This window comes from Dendropsophus ebraccatus, chromosome 1, assembly GCF_027789765.1.
Source record: "Dendropsophus ebraccatus isolate aDenEbr1 chromosome 1, aDenEbr1.pat, whole genome shotgun sequence".
Classification (NCBI taxonomy): domain Eukaryota; kingdom Metazoa; phylum Chordata; class Amphibia; order Anura; family Hylidae; genus Dendropsophus; species Dendropsophus ebraccatus.
In genome coordinates this window covers 74,686,324-74,708,829 of record NC_091454.1, presented here as the reverse complement: position 1 = coordinate 74,708,829, position 22,506 = coordinate 74,686,324, and the positions used below count along the sequence as shown (strand labels likewise).

The window sequence follows — 22,506 nt, the reverse complement described above, 5'->3', positions numbered from 1 at the left end:
TTTCATGTTTTTCATCCTTTTTATTTATTTATTTTTTTGCTGCAACTATTATGCAATTAACAAGCTGTCTGACATCAATAGTACAGGCGATTTTAAGAACCTTTGTAATTGGGTTTATTAGCCGAAAAACTAATTTTTATCATGAAAAAGCAGATTAAAGCTCTCCCCCTGTCTTCATTGTTCTCCTATGGAGAGAGAGAAATAAAACACCATAACAGGACAACAAAGGGTTAATCTACAAATACATCACCAGCTATCTCCTCTGACAGTCAGCACTGACCTCTCTGACCTCTGAATACTGCTGTCAACCAGCTCAGAGTTTGTGTAATCCTTTGTTCTCAGCTTTCTGCTGCCGGCTAACTCCCTCCTCCCCCCTCCCCTCTCTATAGAACAGACAGGGTTGTGTCTGATGCAACAAGTCACAATTTCCAGATTTTTTGCAGTGGATGACAGAAAGGAGAGGAGGGGGGGGGACCTAGAAAAAGTTTTTTTAAATGCAGATAATGGCAATAAACTCAATTACAAAGTTTCTTAAAATCGCCTGGACTATCGATTTCTGCAAAAAAAAAAAATCACGACAGTAAGTTTAGATCAATTGCGCCTCAGTGCCCCCTCTGTGCAACCTATAAAACATTGATTGAAATTATAGTAATACTGTGACTACTTTTTTCTTTCATATGTATAATAATGAGCTTAATGATAATTTACAGGCTAATTGTTCTTCATTCCCGATAATAACAAAGCCACTAAGGGACAACTACTGACAGTATGAAAACTGAATACATTTCATATGACTACAGTCAAACACACAAACTTACGTCTTAGTCTTTTCCACAAACACAAGAGGATATTTTTCAAATGCCAGCGAAGCAACATCAGGGGGCTCAGCTTTTTCCAAAATGAGCTTAGTCAGGATGGTGAGGGCCTCACTTCTAGCTGTGCTATGCTGCTCAGCAAAGAGCTGTAGAATATACTGAAGGAGGCTTGGAAGAAAATGCTGAAACATACAGATGTATAAAACTATAACAAACAAAATACAAGCAGTGTTATTCACATGTATTAGGGTGCGTTTACACAAAGAGATTTATCTGACAGATTTTGGAAGCCAAAGCCAGGAATGGATTTGAAAAGAGGATAGATCCCAGTCTTTCCTTTATGACCTGATCTCTGTTTATAGTCTGTTCCAGACTTTGGCTTCTAAGATCTGTCAGATAAATCTGTCTGTGTAAACGCACCATTATACTTTTCTATTAGCAATCAAGTGCCTAATTCACTGGCAGATCACATCAAGGCCATATTACACATCCTAACATACCACACGGTAAACTAGAGTAAATGATGTAGTTTGGGGGCAGTGCTCTGCAGTGACGTCACTCTGTTATTCCTTGTTTTTTTATTTTAATTTCATTATATATAATTTTTTGTATTATTTTCTTTACATTGTGTTTCCATATTGTATCTTAAAGACCTTTGGGTGCCATTTTCATAGGACATATATTTGTTTTTATTGCTGAATACAGCTTTGTGACACTCACTGCGGGGTTGATCTGGTTATGCTTAGACCCATGACTTATTGGACTTGCCAGGCAATCCCAGAAAAGGCCCTATTACACCAAAAATTGTCTGACAGATTATCTTGCAGATTTTGCCAGGAATGGATTTGAAAAGAGGAGAAATCTCAGTCTTATCTTTACGACCTATTGTCTGTTTATAGTCTGTTCCTGACTTCGGCTGAAAAAATCTGTCAGACATCTGGTGTAATAGGGCCCTAAGATGCCTTACAGCTGCTGCTGAGCTGTGTGCATAGGAGTCATGATGAGCTGTGTATACAGTGACCGGGAAGGTAGGAATGGTAATAAACTCTCTGCCTTCTCTATGGACAGCCTGGCTGCTTTGGTCAGGACAGCACTGTTTTTTTAGCGCAATTTATAGCAAAATTTAGTTTTGGTCTTTTGGTAGCATAAGGATTCCCTGAAAGTCCTCGCTATGGGTTACCCTTCACCACTGTGCAAAATTTACCAACTAGCATTTGCGTTTTTGTAAATTTAGTGCATGCATTATCCTAAACAGCTATTACAAACACAGCATATATCTAATGTACATTGCACAGCAGACAATAAATTCTGCCCATGTGTCACATAACACTAAACCAAACAAGGCCTATTGTATTCAAAACTTGCTTCAGGTACCGTGTCTATGAAGAGTTTAGCAAACAGAAAATGATACTAAAAACAAACAAACACAGTAATCACTGTGTAAGCACTAAATACAGGCAGCTAAAATATCAGGTTACTTAAAGGGGCTGTCTCAACCTTTTGGAATGCAGCCACTAGTGGAATCCACTGTTCGACAAACAAGCAAACAGATGAATTTGCAAGGGAGAGCCAGAGTTGGCCAGGTATTGTCACTACAGAGAAAATATAGTATTACATGGCAGCTTTTAAGATGGCTGTCTCTGTAAAAACATGACGGATGAAGATTGCCACTACTAAAGCACGTTCCTCAAGTTTGGCCCACAGAGGAGGTGCATGAGCAGGGAACTTCCTACTGTGATGCCTATACAACCTACACAGGGCATATGGATAGGGGTTGTCTTCATCATCCAGGAATAAATTTGGATTTGCTCAAGAATTATTAATAGGGTTTTCTGTGGTTTCCCACTGATGACAGATCCAGCCTGGTACTCTTGGTCTCCCCCCTTAGAGACGCAGAACGCATGATTTCCGTCTCCTCTATGGGCCTGGTTTGCTTTACTATGCACTCGCAAAGCAGGCCCACAGCTAATATTATCAAGCAGAAGCCAATGGTGATTGGTGGAAGAGCATAAGGGGAAGTTACACAACGCTGAAACGTTAGGCGAATTGCATGCTGGGAGATGTTTTTCCGCCAGCACGCCATACATGAAAGCCAGCACAGCAAGAAAATGTTGAATTGGGTCACCGCAGCTGCGCAAAGAGGCGGGAGAGGTCGGGAAAGCATACTGGAGAATGGGTAAGTGTTCCATGTTTTTTTAACATAAAATACTGTACATACAACATGTATGACACAAAATATAGCAATACAAGATCCGATATGCTTTTGTGACTTTTTTTCCCTCCAGGATTTGCTGGAATACCCATTAAAATACAGAGAAACCCATTTTAAAGAAAAACAAATGACCAAAAAAAAAAAAAAAAACACTAGTTTCTTTCAAAAAGTCAGTAATACTTGCCTGTTCAAACTGCTTCATTTTGAACATTTTTTCAGAGAACTCCAAAAGTAATTCCCTTGAAATTTCACTCTCAAGAATCTAGAATAGAATACATACACCTGTTAAATGCTTCTTATTACTGAAATTTATTTCTCCCCGCAGCCTAAGTATTACCATCATTCTTCCATTTACTTATCATAAAATCTAACTTCTGGTTTCATACCCTATCAATCAGGACATTAAAGGGACTTGTCTGTGGCTAGTGTAAAAATACAACAGAAGTGATACTTACTCCCCCCAGTGCCCTGCATGGATGCTCCTGGTGCCTGGTCATCTAGGATGCTTCCTGATGACTAGCCGTTCCTGCAGGAGCTGCAGCACTTAGCCACAGTGCAGAGACGACACATTATTAGGAACAGCCAAGAGGGTCAGGCACTATGGGCATCTGCAGAAAACTGGGAGAAGAAAGGATTTCTTCAAATTTTTACTATATATATATATATATATATATATATATATATATATATATATATATATATCCCATTTACAGTCCAGGAATTTCAGTCCAAGGTAAATATTAGCATCAGAATGGAGAGTGAAGTGTACTTAAAGCGAATGTACCATCAGGTACATCGCTGCTTTTCTTCTTACCATAATCCATCAATGGCAGGATGCCAGTGGCGCGCTCCTTTTTTAAATGCTGCCTGGTTCCTGTGCTCGGCACCGGTCTTTTCCCAAGCACCGGCCTGCCCCTGAGCATTGGGAGCAGCCCCCCCCCCCAGTGTGTATATATTTCCTCCCCTCTGTGAAGCAGCTACATGGATTCTAATGGAGCCACATCAGAGAGGGGGGGGGGGGGGGGAGTTTCGTCAGACTGGGGGCGCCGGGCCTGCTCCTAGTGCTCAGGGGCAGGCCGGTGCTCGGGAAAAGACCGGCGCTGAGCGAGGGAACTGGGCTGAACCAGTCATAGGGCCGAAGAGCCTGAAATAGCCGTAGCTTTGTGGTGCGTCCTGCACCCGATTCCATTACATCCTCTCCCTGCTTATTTATAAAAATGGAATAAAGTAGAACCTCTGCACTTCAAGTCGGTGGATTTTTTTCTTCCTACTCTATTTCAAAAAGGGAACCGCGCCACTGGGATCCCTGCACCTGCGCTAATCGAACTATCTGATAGTACATTCACTTTAAAACTAAAATGCCAAACAAAATTGGAACTTATATGTGGGAAATGGGTAGACACACTAGATCTGTCCACTAGAGCTTTAAGGAAATTGTGTAGAAACCCAATGCAGCTTTTGTTAAACACAATAAGATCAATTAATGGAAGGTCTCATGGTAGAGTGAGAAGGGAGGGGGGAGTTTAATATTATGCATAACTAAGGGGAGCTGTTATTGGAGTTATATGAACTAGACATGATGCCTGGCTTCCCTGCCAATCTGTAGTTGGATAATACTTGTTGGAGGAACTCAGCTGTATTAGATATATATGATGGTATGTAAACACCATGGCAGATTGGTTAAATGTTATTATCAAGTACTATGTAAGGTATCCTTTACAGTATTCTATAATGGTGCTTTTTCTGTATGCTTACGTTTTCTTTGTTTTATCGTCTTATATGTTATTGGAAAACACTTAATAAAAATGATCTGATTAAAAAATATATATATTTTGAATCAGGTATTGTACCTTATCAACAGCTTCTTTGATCTCGGATGTTGACAGGGAGATGTTTTCATTGAGAAGTAAAGTAGCAATTAAGGAAAGAAGTTTATTGCAGCAAGATAATGAGATATCCGGGACTCGTAGGAGGTCTGTTAAGGTCTATGAAAACAAAACCAAATCAATCAAAATTAATCATACTGCTCTCACAGAAATTATAGGCTTATCAGGGTAATCAGGTAGAAGGGACTTACCGAACATACACGCTCTGGATGGGTGACCTTTGAACCACGGCCATGTTCTACCAAAATCTTTAACGATTCCAGTACACGTTCTATTTGATCTGAACATTCTGCATTATTGCTTGGAGTCACTTTTCCTGCCAGTTCTATAAGTGCGTTCTTGAATTAAATAAAAAGAAAATTAATACTGCAGTAAATATATTCTAGTTAATTTTCAGTCCTGCATGTAATCTTTGGCACTGGAAGCACCCAGAAGAACTGCACAATGTATGTTTGAACGCCTCCTTTGTATTGAAAAGCACATTGGCTACAATTGTTAAGAGAATGCCATCAGAAAATAGTTTTTAGAAAAAGGTTTTGGTGATGTATCTATATTATACAATAATCCAGAATTTTTTCCACTTTGCATTGTGGCCACTAAGATTAATAAGGGAATACAGCAATTTATACTATATATGTATAATATATACTTAGGTCAGGTCAACTAACCGTTTTGAATTAGTTCAGTTTGAAAGGTGTATGCGTTCCTAGCACATATGCATACATATTAAAAAAGGAGATGTTAAAGCAAATCTATCATTAAATGATAAATATGCCTGTTTTTTTATGCAAATGAGTGGCACTAGTGCATTGAGACAACCCAGTGCCCAGATATCTCCTCTCCATCCGTGATGAACTTCATTACTACACCTCTGTCTTCTGTGGGATCTAGCTGGGCCAGGCCGTGACCTTTCTGCAGAGTAATAAAGGGCTCCACAGATGGGGAGGACATATCAGTTAAGACGAGCACCGCTGGAATCAGCATAGGGCCGCAGAGCAGTGAGGCTTATTGATAGATTCTCTTTAACCAATTTTAGCATATAAATGGAGATCTAGCAAATGTCAAATTGTTAGCTACTGTCTTCATTCAAAGTCAACCCACACCCAAGATCGTACCTGAATATTGCTAAAAAGTGGTTCAAATTGCTCTTTGTCTATATACGAAGTAGCAGATTGCACAAATTGCTTAAAAACCTCTCCCACCAAAGTCCAGGGAAGTGACTCCTCTTTCTCAGTTACTGGTCCAATCTTCTGTAGAATGAGTTGAACTGCCTAATAAACAACATAATTAGAGAGTTGCAGATAAAGCTGCCCATGTAATGAGCTTACATTTACTGTTCCAAGGTCTAACACAAATTTAAAGGGGTTATCCAGTGCTATAAAACCATGGCCACTTTCTTCCAGAGACAATACCACTCTTATCTCCAGTTCAGGTGCGGTTTGCAATTAAGCTCCTTTCACTTCAATGGAACTAAGTCACAAAACATGCAGCCAAACTGGAGACAAGAGTGGTGCTGTCTCTTGAAGAAAGTGTCCATGTTTTTGTGGCGCTACTTGTGTATATTTGAATCAAATTTACTTAAAAAATGTAGCTAAAAGTCTTGTTTGTGAATCTTGTTTTGTGTCTACAGCTCCTATGCAGATTTATGTATGTCCATTAGAGATGAGCGAACCTCGAGCATGCTCTAGTCCAGTGATTTTCAACCAGTGTGCCGCGACACATGGTCGGGTGTGCCGCGGGGAAAGTTCCCCAAACTATGGTGCCCCTGTGAAACAGGAGAAAACAATGGGGGAGAGAAACCTGGGGATGGGGGAGAAGCAGGGGGGAGAGAAACATGGGGATGGGGGAGAGAAACAGCGGAGAGAAGCAGGGGGGAGAGAAGCACAGAAGAGAAGCAGGGGGGAGAAGTATGGTGGAGAGAAGCAGAGGAGAGAAGTATGGTGGAGAGAAGTAGGGGGGAGAAGTATGGTGGAGAGAAGTAGGGGGGAAAAGTATGGTGTAGAGAAGTACGGGGGGAGAAGTATGGTGTAGAGAAGCACAGGAGAGAAGCCCAGGCCCAGGTTTGTGAGTATAAATACGTTTAGAATCTATATTATTAACTATATGTATAACATGTACTGTTTTAGTGTCATTTTGTGCCATTTTGGTTGGTGGTGTGCCCCCGGGATTTTTTTAAGTATAAAAAGCGTGCCACGGCTCAAAAAAGGTTGAAAATCACTGGTCTAGTCCATCCGTCATTATTAGTAATGACAGTGCCCATTAAACATATGAAAGAAAAGCGGTTGCGTGGACATTTGTTGGGGGTATTACAGAGGGGTCTCTCCACTGATTTGCTAGATATATACTTCCACTGACTGGCAGCAGTAAGGGTTGCGATAAATAGATAGAAAGGAATTGGTACTATGCATACTTTCATGTACTATTCTAGATGGCAAAACAACACACAGAACTAACTGTAAGCTGTGATGACATGGATATTATTCTCTCTCTGGAAGCTTATTACCTTTGACGCACAAGAGTGAAACATGTTTCTGACACCTTTACAAATCTCAAACAGCAGCTGTCCCAAACCATCGGCCTTCTGGGGATGTTCCTTCAGATCCAAGAACATGAAGTTAAATAGTCCATTCAAATCAGACACCTAAAACAAAGTAGAAAACCAGTTTATGTTAGGTTAAAGAATCAAATAGAGAAAAAGGCATCAGCGACTGCAGCATTGTATAGAAACTTGCAAATACAATACAAGTGGAGTTAACAATGTATTCCTAGACACCATTGCCACATGGAAGGCGATACGAAAATTATATGGTTTACCCTTTTGCCTATCGAAAAGATTTCCTCTGTGGCATTCACCACTTTACCCACCTGACTCAGACAAATTGGACTACTCAGAGTGGCAGAGTGCACATGTTTCTTCTGTTGGGGATCTGCTGGATACTAATTCCAACACTTTCTTATCATGGGATATCGTCAGAACACGATTTAAATTGTCCTCATTTAATTTACCTCAATACGATTCTATAATTGAATTTCTTAATTCCAGAGTACGGGACATAGCAGAAGCAGAAAGTGATATAGAATTTGATAATCTATTCCCAACACCACCAGTTCATAATTCTTTATCACATACATATGGAGAACTTAGATCACGCTCTCAAAAGAATTTATCTAGACAAATTTTTTTCAAAAAATGGTCCTCCGTAATTTTTTCAGAGGATCTGACCCAACAAATATTGAGAGGATCTCAACTAGTGCATTCTGCCACTCCCAATGTGGTTCTATGTGAAATACATTTCCGCTTTATACACAAGGCTATATATGCCTTTAATATTCCTTTTTCCAACTCCCACACTTCTCATATAAACAGTTGCCCGAAATGTTCACTTCCTAAAGCAGACTTGTTTCATTGTGCCTGGGCCTGCACGCGAGTACAGGAATTTTGGGACTCTGTGCGGCTCTATCTTTTGTCCACTTGGGGCCATGCCATACTACTTCTCCCTCTTAGTTATCTTTTTCATTTTATTGATATAGACTCTACTACTCCCTCTCCTAAATTACTTACTTCTAAAGGAATTCATTTAACTCTATTAGTTTCCCTGAAATGTTTATTAAGACACTGGATACTGGATACTCTACCAGACATTTCTGAGGTAATCTCCGCTCTGAAGGAGATCTTTCATTGGGAACTTTTGGATGTATTGCGCACCAAAGAAAAATCAACAAAAACATTTATGTCCAAATGGACACAATTTCTAATTCATGATTTTACTATAGAAGAGAGAGACTCTGTCATTAATCAATTTAAGGACACTGATTGGTATTGCATGGCCGCCCAAAAGGGAACTCTGGGAGCACTCCAAATATCTTAAGCTTTTCCCTTTCTCTGTTAAAGACAATTCTCTCCATTCTATTGGTAGCATATTTGAATATCTGACATCTATACCATGTTTTAAGGTGATATTATAAATTACTGTTTTTCTACTTATGTTTTTGGTAAGACTACATTGTATTGTATATGATAATATATCTTTTAAAGGGAACCTGTCACCCCCCGTGCCGGGGTGACAGGCTCCCGACCCCCCGTTAGAGACCCCTATACTTACCTCATCCCGCCGGGTCCCACTTCTGGATTCGGTCGGGTCCCGGAGATCTCAGCCGCTGCAGCCCGGCGCGCGCGCTGACAGATGAGTCCAACGCTCATAGAGAATGACGGAGCGCTGGACTCTCCTGTCATTCTCTATGGGTGTTGGACTCATCTCTCAGCGCGCGCGCCGGGCTGCAGCGGCTGAGATCTCCGGGACCCGACCGAATCCAGAAGCGGGACCCGGCGGGATGAGGTAAGTATAGGGGTCTCTAACGGGGGGTCGGGAGCCTGTCACCCCGGTACGGGGGGTGACAGGTTCCCTTTAAGGTTATTACAAAGACTCATAGTATCTGTATGATATTGTAAACATACAATCCTTTGTTGCCTGTGAGCGACTTTCTTTTTGAATATGTAATGAATTTTCAATATGTATCTTCAAATATTACATAAGCCACTAATAAAATATCGTTTAAAAAAAAACAAACAAAAAAAAAAAAACAATGTATTCCTGTGGATAAGGGATAACAATCTGATCCATTGGGGTCCAACCAGCGGGATCATGACCAATCCACACACAATCACACTCACCGTGCATTATTTATTCTCTATGGCAAGGGTCTCACTCGCGACCATCCAGCTGTTAAAAAACTACAATTACCATCATGCTTGGACAGCCAAAGCCAAAGTTTAAGCTGTCCAGGCATGAATAAAATTGTAGTTTTGCATTAACTACATGGCCGCACTTGGTTACCCCTGCTCTACAAGGCCGCCATATTGTATCCCTGTTTTCCAGATCAGTGGATGTCTTGCCATCTCCTATCCTATAGATTGTAAAGGTAATACACAATGTGCTTCTAGGTTCACATAACGTAAAACAAAACAAAAATAAAAAATACAGTAATATAGGTCTAATAATGTGTTCTATTTAAGCCTAAGTAAAATTGCACAGATTGTATAAAAAAACAATATTAATTCTAACACTATTTTTTGTTCTAAACGTGTGTACATATGGGTGCACTGACTTAATGGTAAGAAGTCCGGTGAAAATTGTTATTAAAGTATCGTATCGTCCCCCAAAAGTTATACAAATCACCAATATACACTTATTACGGGAAATGCTTATAAAGTGCTTTTTTTCCCTGCACTTTCTACTGCATCAAGGCTTCATTTCCTAGATAAAATGGTGATGTCACGACCCGACTCTCAGAGCTTTGCGGGCTGTGGCTGCTGGAGAGGATGATGGCAAGAGAGATGCTCAGTGTCCCTCCAGTGACCTGTGTCCCTCAGTGTCCCCCTGCCATCATCCTCTCCAGCAACCACAGCCCGCACAGCTCTGGGAGTCGGGTCGTGACATCACCATGTTATCCAGGAAGTGAAGCCTTGATGCAGTAGTAAGTGCAGGGAAAAAAAGCACTTTATAAGCACTTCCTGTAATAAGTGTTTATTGGTGATTTGTATAACTTGGGGGGGGGGGCAATACTTTAATAAAAATTTTCGCTGGACTTCTTCTTTAATAGGCAATATTATTACTTTTTTTTTTTTTTTTTAAAGAGGCTTTTATTTTTATACCTATTTTACTTCCATGTTTTTGTTTTGATTTTACACTGTGTGAACCCATCCCTAACGGGGTTGTCCAGGCTCAGTTTGTGTGTGGTATTACAATTCAGCGCCATTCACTTAATTGGAACTGAGCTGCAGGAACACACCCAAACTAAGAAAATAGAGCTGAACTGTAATACCACACACAACCTGAGGAGATTTGGTGTCATTTTTGTAAGAAAGTGGTACACTGATGACCCAATTATGTGATTACCGTTTTCACTTGGCTTAGAACAAAACACATACAAGGCATCCCCTAATAGTCATAATAAATATGGAAAAACCTTCCTGAAAATGTTACTTTTTACTATAGATTTTGACTTTGGGTCTCAAGAACACATAGTCAGAGCATAACTCCGGAACCTTAAAGGGGTACTCTAGAGACTGACCAACTGTTTTTTTTTTGCTAACACGTTGCTACACAGAGCAGGGTCCTGTATATAATAATATATGGTACACAGAGGTACATGACCCTGCTCTAGCACAGAGTAGGGAATCTGAAATTGCAGGGCTGAGATAGCCCTGCAGATCCTGACACAAACGTTGGTGATAGCAGACAGGGCCATGTTACCCCTTACTGCTGCCAGTCCATTGAAGTATATAGTTAAATAAAAAACAATCCTTTTTTTAAATAAAGTCGTAATACAAAGTAAGAAAACTTTATTAAAGCAATGTATTAGAAATTAATTGTATTTTTTTACTCAGTTTCTTCAAAAGTTTGATAATGCAGATAATTATGTACAGATATTTTTAAGTGCGATTAAAGCAGCACTATCAGCAGGTTCTGCCAAGAGAACCTGCTGATACACTGCAAAAGCTCTTTGCCTTATGAGTAGATTGCTTTTATTAACGTTTTTCTTCTCCCCCACATTCTTAATTTCCTAATTGCTCTTATGCAAATATGTGGGAGTATTTGGGACGTTGCTCCCCAGCTCCAAGCACCACCGCGTCCCGCCCAGCCTGCCCCTCCCACTATGCATATTCATATATGCATAGTGGCCTCTTCACCGCATATGAGCGATTCGGACGTCCGGCCTGACGCAGTGAGAAGAATCCTGCTGCAGCCAAGGTTTCATCAAACTTTTACCAGTGCTCTTTAACCACATATTTGCATAGGAGCAATTAGGAAATTAATCAAGAATGCAGGGGAGAAGAAAAACATTAATAACAGCGATCTACTTATAAGGTAAAGAGCTTCTGCAGCGTATCAGCAGGTTTTCTGGGCAGAACCTGCTGATAATGCAGTTTTAAGAGCAAGGAGTAAAGGTAGATCTGTACATTGACACACAGGGATATCTCCCTACATACAAGACAATAGATGAACTCAGAATTGGAGTAAAGAAATAGTAAAGATTTGTAGTCCAAATGAATATGACTACTAATGCTGAGCAGAACCGTAGTATGGGATGCACTGAACAGAAAAGATTGTTCTTACCTTCCTCATTAAGAATGCAAAGCTCTCCGCAGCAAAGTTTCGGATGTGCTCTTTCTGATGGGCCAACAGTGTACTGTATAAGCTAAAAGAAAGAGAGGCATTAATGGTTCTGTGCTTTGAAGACTAAACTTGCAGACTGTAAGCCCTCATGGGTAGGGTTCTATCTCCCTATGTACCAGTCTGTCATTTACTCTAGTCATGTCCTTCGTACTTTACATTTGACTTGTTTCGCCATGGAATCAAGGGTGCATTAATAATTATTAACAACAAATAGGAGCCCATAGAAATCACACATTTATTTTATAATGTTGCTTCAAAATTAAAGGACAACTCCCATGAAAAACTTTTTTCCAGTAATTGAAGCACATTACAAAGTTATATAACTCTGTAATATGCTTCAATCACCTATCTGCCTCCCTTCCCTGTCTTTTCCCCCCTCCACCCCCCACCAGGAAGTGAAGGAAACTCACACATACCTAATTTCTGTCGTCACCAGGCTCTTCTCTCAGCTCCTTCTTGTGACGATGAGTCATCAGCAAGAGGGCTGCTCTAGCTCCCGTTTCACCAGCCTCCCCATCCCCTGCCTGGTCAGGTGACTCAGCTTGCTCAACTCCCATTGGCTGAGCAACTGCAAGCCATCTGAGTCATGTCACTTGCTTATCTTCCCTCGTGACAGACTCCCAGCACATAGGAAGCTCCCCCCTCCCCTCATACAGTCTCCTGCTGCCGAGTGGAGTGAGTGAGTGAGTGAATGAGTCATGTCACTATGAGTTATGTCAGAATGAGTTATATAACTTTGTAATGTGCTTCAATTACTGGGAAAAAGTTTTTCATGGGAGTTGTCCTTTAAAGACTAATTCCATTCTCCCACACAATCTGACAATGGGAAGGGAAAACATTGTAGGAAAATGTAAGAAGCCTGAGGAGTCATGTACACAAATTCTATATTAAAACAGATATCATACAATTGTGTCCGAACTATTCTGCCCAGCCTGCTCAGTGCCTCTCCACATCCAATGGCAGATCAGGACAAAGAAAAGATTATAGGGACAGTTTTTAGTGTACCTGTCATTTCAGGTAAGGTTTTATTACATAACTGAACTGTATACAACATTTTTCAGTAGATTACATTAAAGGTGAAGGAATGACTTCTATTATGGCTCCTATATATTGTACATACACAGAAAGGTAGAACCTACTCCCCTTCTACGCACAATAAGAAGTAGCAGCAAGAGAGTGCATTACTGAGTAGTAGTAGGAGAAATCGGACAAAATTTTTTATTAAAGTATTGTATTGTCCCCCAGAAGTTATACAAATCACCAATATACACTTATTACGGGAAATGCTTATAAAGTGCTTTTTTTCCCTGCACTTACTACTGCATCAAGGCTTCACTTCTTGGATAAAATGGTGATGTCACGACCCGACTCCCAGAGCTGTGCTGCTGTGGCTGCTGGAGAGGATGATGGCAGGGGGACACTGAGGGACACAGAGCACTGGGGGGGACACTGACCATCCCTCTACCATCATCCTCTCCAGCAGCCACAGCCCGCACAGCTCTGGGAGTTGGGTCGTGACATCATTTTATCCAGGAAGTGAAGCCTTGATGCAGTAGAAAGTGCAGGGAGAAAAGCACTTTATAAGCATTTGCCATTAGTGTATATTGGTAATTTGTATAACTTTAATAAAAAAAAAATTGCCTGACTTCTCCTTTAAAGACTCTACAGTCTCTCTAAGGCTCTCTTCAGTCACTTCTTTCTCCTCTCTTCACCATATAATATTATGGGCAGCATGTAACCTTAACCTCCTAGTGAACTGAAAGCCTGTCTTCTCTCTGAAGATGGATACAAGCTGTAATTTACAGTAAATTATGCATGGAGGAAGGGGGACCAGGAAAGCTGCATAATAAGAGGACGACACACCTTTTTTCTGAAATTTGTACTATATATGCAGCTTGCTTAAATGACAGTAACTATTTGAGTAATTTCTGTTTGGCTATCAGGATACCAGAGTAACTGTATGATGTCCAGAGAGTTTTGTGCATGATTCCTGGTCATTTTAAAAGGATTTGCGCATGAAACTCGCTGTGCTTCAGACAAACCTAAAATGAACTCTGTACTCTGTAAAATATGCTTCAGGCTTACACATCACACATACTTTGAATAAACGTTTGGCATGTCATAGTGAAAAGTCAGAGGTGTGGATCAGTGGGGTCGGGATCAAGAACCTCCCACCAATCGTTAGAATAACGGTGCAGAAGAACTGTGCCCCTTCTCCACTCTGCGAGCAGTATATAGAATTACAATTGAAGTCTAAGGGACCTTCACCAATTCAGTTCACTGGAAAAACCAAAAGACATTACTATTTCCACCACTTACTGAGGGGAGATGAAGAGCCACAGTGCATGAAACCCCCTTGCCTTTTATTCTGGTGATCAGCGGGGGTCTTAGCACCAGACCTCCCACCAATACAAACTTCTGACATATGACTATGACATGTTCGAAGTTTTCTTCAATTGATAGGTCCCTTTAAAATATATAAATACCAATGTATAGTTCAAGTGATAACAAACGCAAACCAGTCAGAAGATGTATGATGGCCTGAGAGCAGGATATAATAAAATGAGTACAGAAGCAAGAGGAAATCCAGGACGGACTCATAGGAGAGATTGGGAGGTTCCCAATTATCTCAAACACAGTTATTTACAGATTTCCCTGTAACAGTGTACAGAGAAGGTTTATCATCCTTTGTAGGGTTGTAAATGTGGTAAGCGGGGCTTTTATCTTTCCTAGTAAACCCCATCAGTCCTGCTACAATTTACTCTGAATTTTACTGGAAAACCTGCTGCAAATTATATATATATATATATATATATATATATATATATATATAAATATATAATATTATATTATATATAATAAATAATAAATATATAAATATAATATAATAAAATATTATAATAAATCCCGGCATCTATCCCTTTTAGGGCATACTTTTAGGGTGGGTTCACACGTACAGGATCCACAGCAGATTTGATGCTGTGTTCAGTTATTTAGTTACATTAATATCAAATCTGCTGCGGATCCTGTACGTGTGAACGCACCTATAGGCCATGTTCACACAACGTTAAGTTCGGTACTAATCGTAACAACGGCCGTGATTGGTATGGAACCTACGCTGTGCTGCGGGCCAGGAATCCTTAGCGGCGCCATAGAAAAACTGACATGTCAGTTTTCTGCGGCCGCTATTCATTGTATAGCAGCTGCAGAAAACCCTGTCAGTGCACACTATGGAGTGAGTGGTGAGTTCTGATGCGGGAGGACACTAAAGATCATCCGAACGGTACTGCAGTACCAGCCGGCATGATCTTTTCTGAGACCGGCCATTCCGTGACTCGGCTGGGCCATGGAACGGCCGGTCTCTTACTAAGTGTGCACATAGCCTTAAGCAGGAATTTGGGATTAGCCTCAATTTAGCTGAGCTGAAGCATTTAATACTACTGTCTATGCTGTTCTCCTCACAAAAGCATAAGTACTTTGGTAAATACCTGTATATTGCTGGCATGTCCTTCACCATCATTCTCCACAGATACTTGTAGAGATAAGATAAGGATGTAAACGCCCATTCTATTTGTTCAGTGTCCTTTGTGTCAAGCAAGGAAGAAATAGCTTTAAAGAAATCTTGAAAATGAGGATAGAAGTCAGCCTGAAGATCTCGAGCCAGCTGGACCACCAAGCTAAATGGAAAACGCAGATATCTTACAATACAGCAGACAACCAAATATGAACATATGTACACAACTGTGTAGGAAGTTTAGGGTGCACAATGGAATTGGTCCCATTCAAGGTCCCCATAACCTTATACTTTTGTCAGTTTTATACTTCTGTAGGTCAGTATGAGGCGCATGGGCCTCTAACGACTCTAACCTGTTGACAGCCCCCTATAGCGTCGGGGACGCTGAGGAGGAAGGTATGCGTTTTACTTTCTTCCTCAGCGTCACTCCCACGCTGTTAACCAGGGTAAACTCCTCTGCAGAGCACCATTAGGGGCACTGCCGAATCATCCGTGCCGCCCCTTCTAATGATAACCAATGGAGGGGGCGGGCCGGATGACGCGGCAGTACTTCTAAAGGTGCTCCGCACAGTTTACCCCGTCTGGCATCGCGGGACTGGTGCCAAGTAGGAAGGTAAGACACATACTTTCCTCCTCAGCATCCCCGGTGCTATAGGGGGGCATCAGCAGATTAGATTAGTCTAACTTGCTGATAATTCTCCTTTAACACTAATGCGAAAGAAATGAGGTTATGGAGGGGGGGTATACAACATTTTCATCCATTAGAATCAATAAGTATCACATAAGAACATTTACCAACAATTCCTTAAAAAAAATAGTATAGCAAGGGGTAAGTTGGACCCAGCCATACATTTCCTTAAAACAGTCATTACAAGGGAATGGTACCTACCACCTAAAGAAATGGGTGGCCATATAATTCACAGTTTTGCCAAGCACCATGGGGAGCACCACTTCATAGTTAAATTGTTCAGTTTTCAATATTAGTAAGTCATTGCACTTACTGACAATAAGTTATCCAACAATGTGAAGTGGCCAACCCCTTTTATGTCTCTGCGCTATAGCTAATAAAGAGAGGAATCTGAAGTGGGATGGATTTCAACATGTCTAATCTATTAGTTCTCAGGAAACATAAGTCACTGCATTGTGTCATTCAGAACACATGCACAATCAGCAGGCAAGTGTGGACTGGGAAAGAGCCGCTGGCTCAATGATCAAGGATAGATTATGATCACGGCTATTTTGTCAATTTATCAATTACCTTTAACGGATGCATTTGAACCTTAAAGTGTACCTGTTGTTATAAAAACTTTTGACATGTCAGAGACAAAAGTTTTGATCGGTCCAGGACTGAGTGCTCAGATCCGTACCAATGGGGAGATAGAGCGGGGAGAGGACTGCAGCTGCTGCACGTCCTTTCCCGCTCTGAGTTTATAAAAAGAGTCTATGGATCCCATTATAAGTCTGACTCTCTTTTTAAAATTCAGAGCGAGAGAGTGGACGCGCTGCATCGTGTCTTCCTTCCGCTCTATCTCCCGATCGACACAGGTCTAAACAACCAGACCTGGACCAATCCAAATTTTTACATGTCTCTGTGACATGTCAAAAGTTTTTTATAACGACAGGTACACTTTAAAGTGACACCTTTTTGCATTCTGACATCTCTACACAGGTGTAAAGGGTAAATTTTGTGGTTTTCAAACCTTATTTTATATCATACGTCATGGTGCTTGTTCAAGTAAAAAGCCATCTTTTATTAACTGCAGATTGTGTTAAGTGGGCGGGGCCTCACGGCATTAGCACCACTTAGCCCGCCCACAACATTGCAGTTGGCCCCGCCCCCTCGCTGGCCATTGGAACAGGCTGGCCGAAAGGTCTAGACCCCACCCCCTTTACGTTAGCCAACCAATGGGCATCAACGGTGTCGTTGTGGGAGGGGCTAAGTGACGCTAATGCCACGAGGCCACGCCCACTTAATACAATCTGCAGTTGATAAAAGGACACTTTTTACTTGAACAAACACCATGACATGATATAAAATAAGGTATGAGAAACGCTAAGTTTACCCTTTACACCTGTGTAGAGATGTCAGAATGCACAAAGGGGGTGACAGTGTCACTTTAAGATCAATATGAATTTTACATAAAGTAGAAGACTGAATGTCACATGTGTATGATATCTTTAGATGTGATGAACATACTCGAGCAGAGGCTGGTAGGCAAGGCTATTCTTCACTTGTAGGTGTGTCTTCAGACTCTGCACTATGGCATTCTGGTGGTAAACAAGCAGGTGGAATGACTGGCATTTGCTGGATACTTCCCTGTAAAATGCAACTGAACAATGCACAATTAGTAACAATATTAATAATAATTATTATTATTATTTGTATAGCGCCAACAGATTCCGCTTTTTTAACTTTATAAGTACAATACAGGTTATATTTATATTAAATTATACAATAAATAAATTTAAATAAAATTACAGAATTAGAGACCTGCTACGGACTATTGTACGGACTAGGAGGACTGGGAGTGACACGAGAAGCAACAAATGCTTTATTTGTCAATGTTCCAGTCATTGTACATAAAGTCTCAAAGTGCCTATAGGTGATTGGGCGAGTCAGTCACACGCCATTATCTGAGTTCAGGTAGCAAATACAATGTAGATGGCACCAAGGAGGTTATATAGAAGATGCAGAAGGGAAAGCAGAGGGGGAGACTAGATTAGGAAATGTTATAAGCGCACCTGAAGAGATGAGTCTTCAGGGCATGCTTAAAACTGGGGGTGTTGGAGATCAGTCTGAGCTCTTTGGGTAGGGAGTTCCAGAGAACTGGTGCAGCACAAGAGAAGTCTTGGAGGCAGGAGTGTGAGGTTCTGATTACAGAAGATGATAGTGTAAGGTCGTAAGGGGAGTGCAGAGCATGGGATAGATGGTAGGTGAAGATGAGGGAGGAGTTGTGGAGAGCTTAATGGGTGAAGAGTTTAAACTGTATTCGGGATTTAATGGGCAACCAGTGCAGTGACTGGCACAGGGAGAGACATTAGTATAATGGCTGGAGAGGAAGATGAGTCTGGCTGCTGCATTCAGGATAGATTGGAGACAGGAGTGGATCACGGCCACAGTCAGAGTCTGAGCTGTGTCAGTCATGGGCGTTTCTAGAGGCGGGCGGGCCAGGCGACCGCACGGGGTGCCGACAGCTTGGGACGCTGGTGGCACCCCTATTACTAGGGGGCAGAGCACAGGGGAACCTGCTCCTCTCAGGCTGAAGATGAGACAGGGACCCGCTGTATGTTGCTGTATTACAGAGGGGATTATTAATATGGGGACAGCATAGGGGGGATATTACAAAGTAGCAGAGCACAGGGGGGTTATTACTATGGGGGGGATATTACAAAGGAGCAGAGCACAGGGGGATTATTTCTATGGGGGGGGGATATTACTAAGGGGCAGAGCACAGGGGGATTATTACTATGGGGGGGGGGATATTACAAAGGAGCAGACCATAGGGGGATTATTACTATGGGGGGAATATTATTAAGGGGCAGAGCACAGGGGGATTATTACTATGGGGGGAATATTACTAAGGGGCAGAGCACAGGGGGATTATTACTATGGGGGGGCACAGGGGGGTTTATTACTATATAGGGGCACAGCAGGGGATGCTCAATACAGAGGGCAACCCACATAACTACTGACTTTACTGCACATGACACAAAGAAATGGAAGTTGTAAAAGTGCGGAGCCTAAAATGTTTGTCTGGCAGGTTCAGAAGAGAAGAATTGTAGCTGGAAGAAATCATCACGGTGGTCTGGGCCGGATGGAGAGGAAAAGGAAAGTAACGCCTCCTGTGAGTCACTGATTGACATTCTTTTGCCCCAAGTTGAAAGGGGTTGAATAACCACTGCACTAAGCAGTAATACAAACACTGTTTCTCCACCTAGCAACAACCCCTCCTCCGACATCACTTGGGGGGGGGGGGGCGCTTTTACCAAGATTCATCCTGTAGTTCAAATTACCTAGAAACGGCTCTGGTGTCAGTGGTTAAAAATGGGCAGATTCTGGAGATGTTTTTTAAATGAAGATGACAGGAGCGTGTAAGGGCTATTGAAAACCAAACCTGCTGATAGTCTGTCCGATGGGGGCTGTATAAAGGGAGAAGAAGAGGGGACCCAGGACTGATCCCTGGGGAACCCCAACAGAAAGAAGTAAGGGAGAAGAAGTAGAGCCCGAGAAGGCTACACTGAAGGAGTGGTCATAGAGGTAGGAAGAAAACCAGGAGAGATTAGAGTCTTTAGGACCAAGAGAGCTAAGCATGGAGAGGAGGAGCTGATGGTCCACAGTGTCAAACGCTGCTGAGAGATCCAGGAGAATCAGCAAGGAGTAGTTTCCTTGTAACTTGGCCTTCAGGAGGTCGTTTGACACCTTGGTGAGAGCAGTTTTTAGTTGAGTGAAGGGATCGAAAGCCAGACTGTAGAGGGTCATGAACAGAGTTATCGGAGAGATAGCGGGTTAGGTGAGAATAGACCAGACGTTCTAGGAGTTTGGAGATGAAGGAGAGATTAGAAACAGGCCGAAACAGGCCAGTTGGCTGCACAGGATGGGTCTAGAAATGTTTTTTTCAGTAATGGGGTTATAATAGAGTGTTTGAATGAGGAGGGAAAGATACCAGAGGAGAGGGAGAGGTTGAATATTTTGGTGAGGTGAGTAGTGACAGCAGGAGAGAGGGACTGGAGGAGGTGTGAGGGAATAGGGTGACTAGGGCAGGTAGTGGGAGGAGAGGAGCTTGGCAACTTCTTCCTCTGTCACTGGATAAAAAGCAGAGAGTGAAGAGAAGGTGGGAGAGGGGATGTCAGAACGGATAGTGTAAATTTGGGATTTGAAGTCTGCTTAAAGAGTGACATAAATAGAAGACAAGCTGACAGGAGCCTAATACAGACCACAGGGCATTAGATAAGAGTGGATTTGGATTACAAGCACAGTCCCAGAAAGAAATATGCTTGTAACCCAAGGCACCACTGTATGTTGTTTACAGTCAAACTACATATACTCTATTGGTATTACATTATACATTGCTTGCAACTACAGTCAGAAAAAGAAACCAGCATACAGTTCCTGATCCATAGCATGGCAGATACCATCAGCATCTGACACACCCCACTAACTTACAATGGTGTCTAATACAGTAGTAGTACAAGTCTAAGCACACCTGATGAGGTACAGGTTGAAACATTAACTAAGTTCAAGAAATATCAACCGCTCACAAGTAAATAAAATTTGCTTAAAGTTTTCAAGTTTCAAGTATATTTTCATTTTTGTCCAGCCAGCTTTTACACTTTTATACATAATCAGTGGTATAACTAGAGGGGATGTTTAGGCCTTGACAATATACTTCAAGTTTATTTACAATGGCTCCAAAGTATTTTTTTTTTGTGCAGCCAGCGTTCAAACTTTTAATACATAATGAGTGGTACAGGGGATGTTTAGGTCTTGCATCGTTGTCAACACGGTATACATCATGTTGCAATGACAGCTGGGAATAGAAAGAGTTAATGCTTGGCGTGCTGGGTAAATGCTGGCCAGTGCCAGATTGTGTTGCCTGCCCTCTTTTATAAATTATTGGGGTTCAATACACGGTATTTGGCTTCATCACGTCTTGAATCCAGCACACCACGATGGCTTCCATTTTAAATGTAAAAAAAGGTTATCCAGGATTAGAAAAAACACACCACCCCCTGTCTCCAGGTTTTGGGTGGTATTGCAAATCTGCTTAATTTACTTCTAAAATCAGTAGGCTAAGGTTTAGATAGCCATGCTAAAGGTGTTTTACACTCATACATAACTTTTGATATATTGCTGCCCATGGTGAGACTTAAAATTTATTCCATACATATTTTCTATTCGGCCTTCTTCCCTCAATTCTGAGCTGCTGCTTACTGCTGAAGACATAAAAATATGTGTGTGAGCTTTTCTCTGTGTCTTCGCCTCCTCACTTCTAAGATGGCTGATGTAAACAAGTCTCTGGCTTCATCTGCAACTTTGTAGTCAGGACAGAGCCAATTTCGATTTTTGCGTTTTCATTTTTTCCTCCTTGTGCTTAAAAGGCCATAGCAATTGCATTTTTCCACCTAGAAACCCGCATGAGCCCTTATTTTTTGCGTCACTAATTGTACTTTGCAATGACAGGCTGATTTTTTGCATTAAGTACACTGCGAAACCAGAAAAAAAATTCAAAGTGTGGTGAAATTGAAAAAAAAAACGCATTTTGTTTATTTGGGGGAAATGTGTTTTTACGCCATTCGCCCTGGGGTAAAACTGACTTGTTATGCATGTTCCTCAAGTCGTTACGATTACAACGATATATAACATGTATAACTTATATTGTATCTGATGGCCTGTAAAAAATTCAGACCATTGTCAACAAATATACGTCACTTAAAATCGCTCCATTCCCAGGCTTATAGCGCTTTTATCCTTTGGTCTATGGGGCTGTGTGAGGTATCATTTTATGCGCCATGATGTGCTCTTTCTATCAGTACCTTGATTGCGCATATACGACTTTTTGATCGCTTTTTATTACAATTTTTCTGGATTTGATGTGACCAAAAATGCGCAATTTTGCACTTTGGGATTTTTTTGCGCTGACGCCGTTTACCGTGCGAGATCAGGAATGTGATTAATTAATAGTTTGGGCAATTACACACACGGCGATAGCAAACATGTTTGTTTATTTATTTACTTTTATTAATAACCTGGGAAAGGGGGGTGATTTAGACTTTTATTAGGGGAGGGGGCTTTTTACTATTACCAACCATAGATATGATGCAGAGATCCATGAGATAGGCACTCGTTTACTTCCGGCTGCTGCAGCCGGAAGTAAACGAGTGCCGAGCCGGGGACGGCGCC

At 41.5% G+C, this 22,506-nt stretch overlaps 1 protein-coding gene across 1 annotated transcript in view; it reads right to left on the bottom strand.

The window, feature by feature from the left end:
* UTP20 (UTP20 small subunit processome component) overlaps nucleotides 1–22,506 on the bottom strand; it is a 103,124-nt gene that overhangs the window by 74,009 nt on the left and 6,609 nt on the right. Inside the window, exons 4-12 of the mRNA XM_069973244.1 lie at nucleotides 17,803–17,935; nucleotides 15,580–15,768; nucleotides 12,032–12,113; nucleotides 7,417–7,554; nucleotides 6,029–6,184; nucleotides 5,105–5,251; nucleotides 4,878–5,012; nucleotides 3,212–3,289; nucleotides 819–997 (exon numbers count right to left, since the gene is read on the bottom strand). Coding sequence (XP_069829345.1) covers nucleotides 819–997; nucleotides 3,212–3,289; nucleotides 4,878–5,012; nucleotides 5,105–5,251; nucleotides 6,029–6,184; nucleotides 7,417–7,554; nucleotides 12,032–12,113; nucleotides 15,580–15,768; nucleotides 17,803–17,935 — 1,237 coding nt within the window. The remainder of the gene's footprint in view (nucleotides 1–818; nucleotides 998–3,211; nucleotides 3,290–4,877; nucleotides 5,013–5,104; nucleotides 5,252–6,028; nucleotides 6,185–7,416; nucleotides 7,555–12,031; nucleotides 12,114–15,579; nucleotides 15,769–17,802; nucleotides 17,936–22,506) is intronic.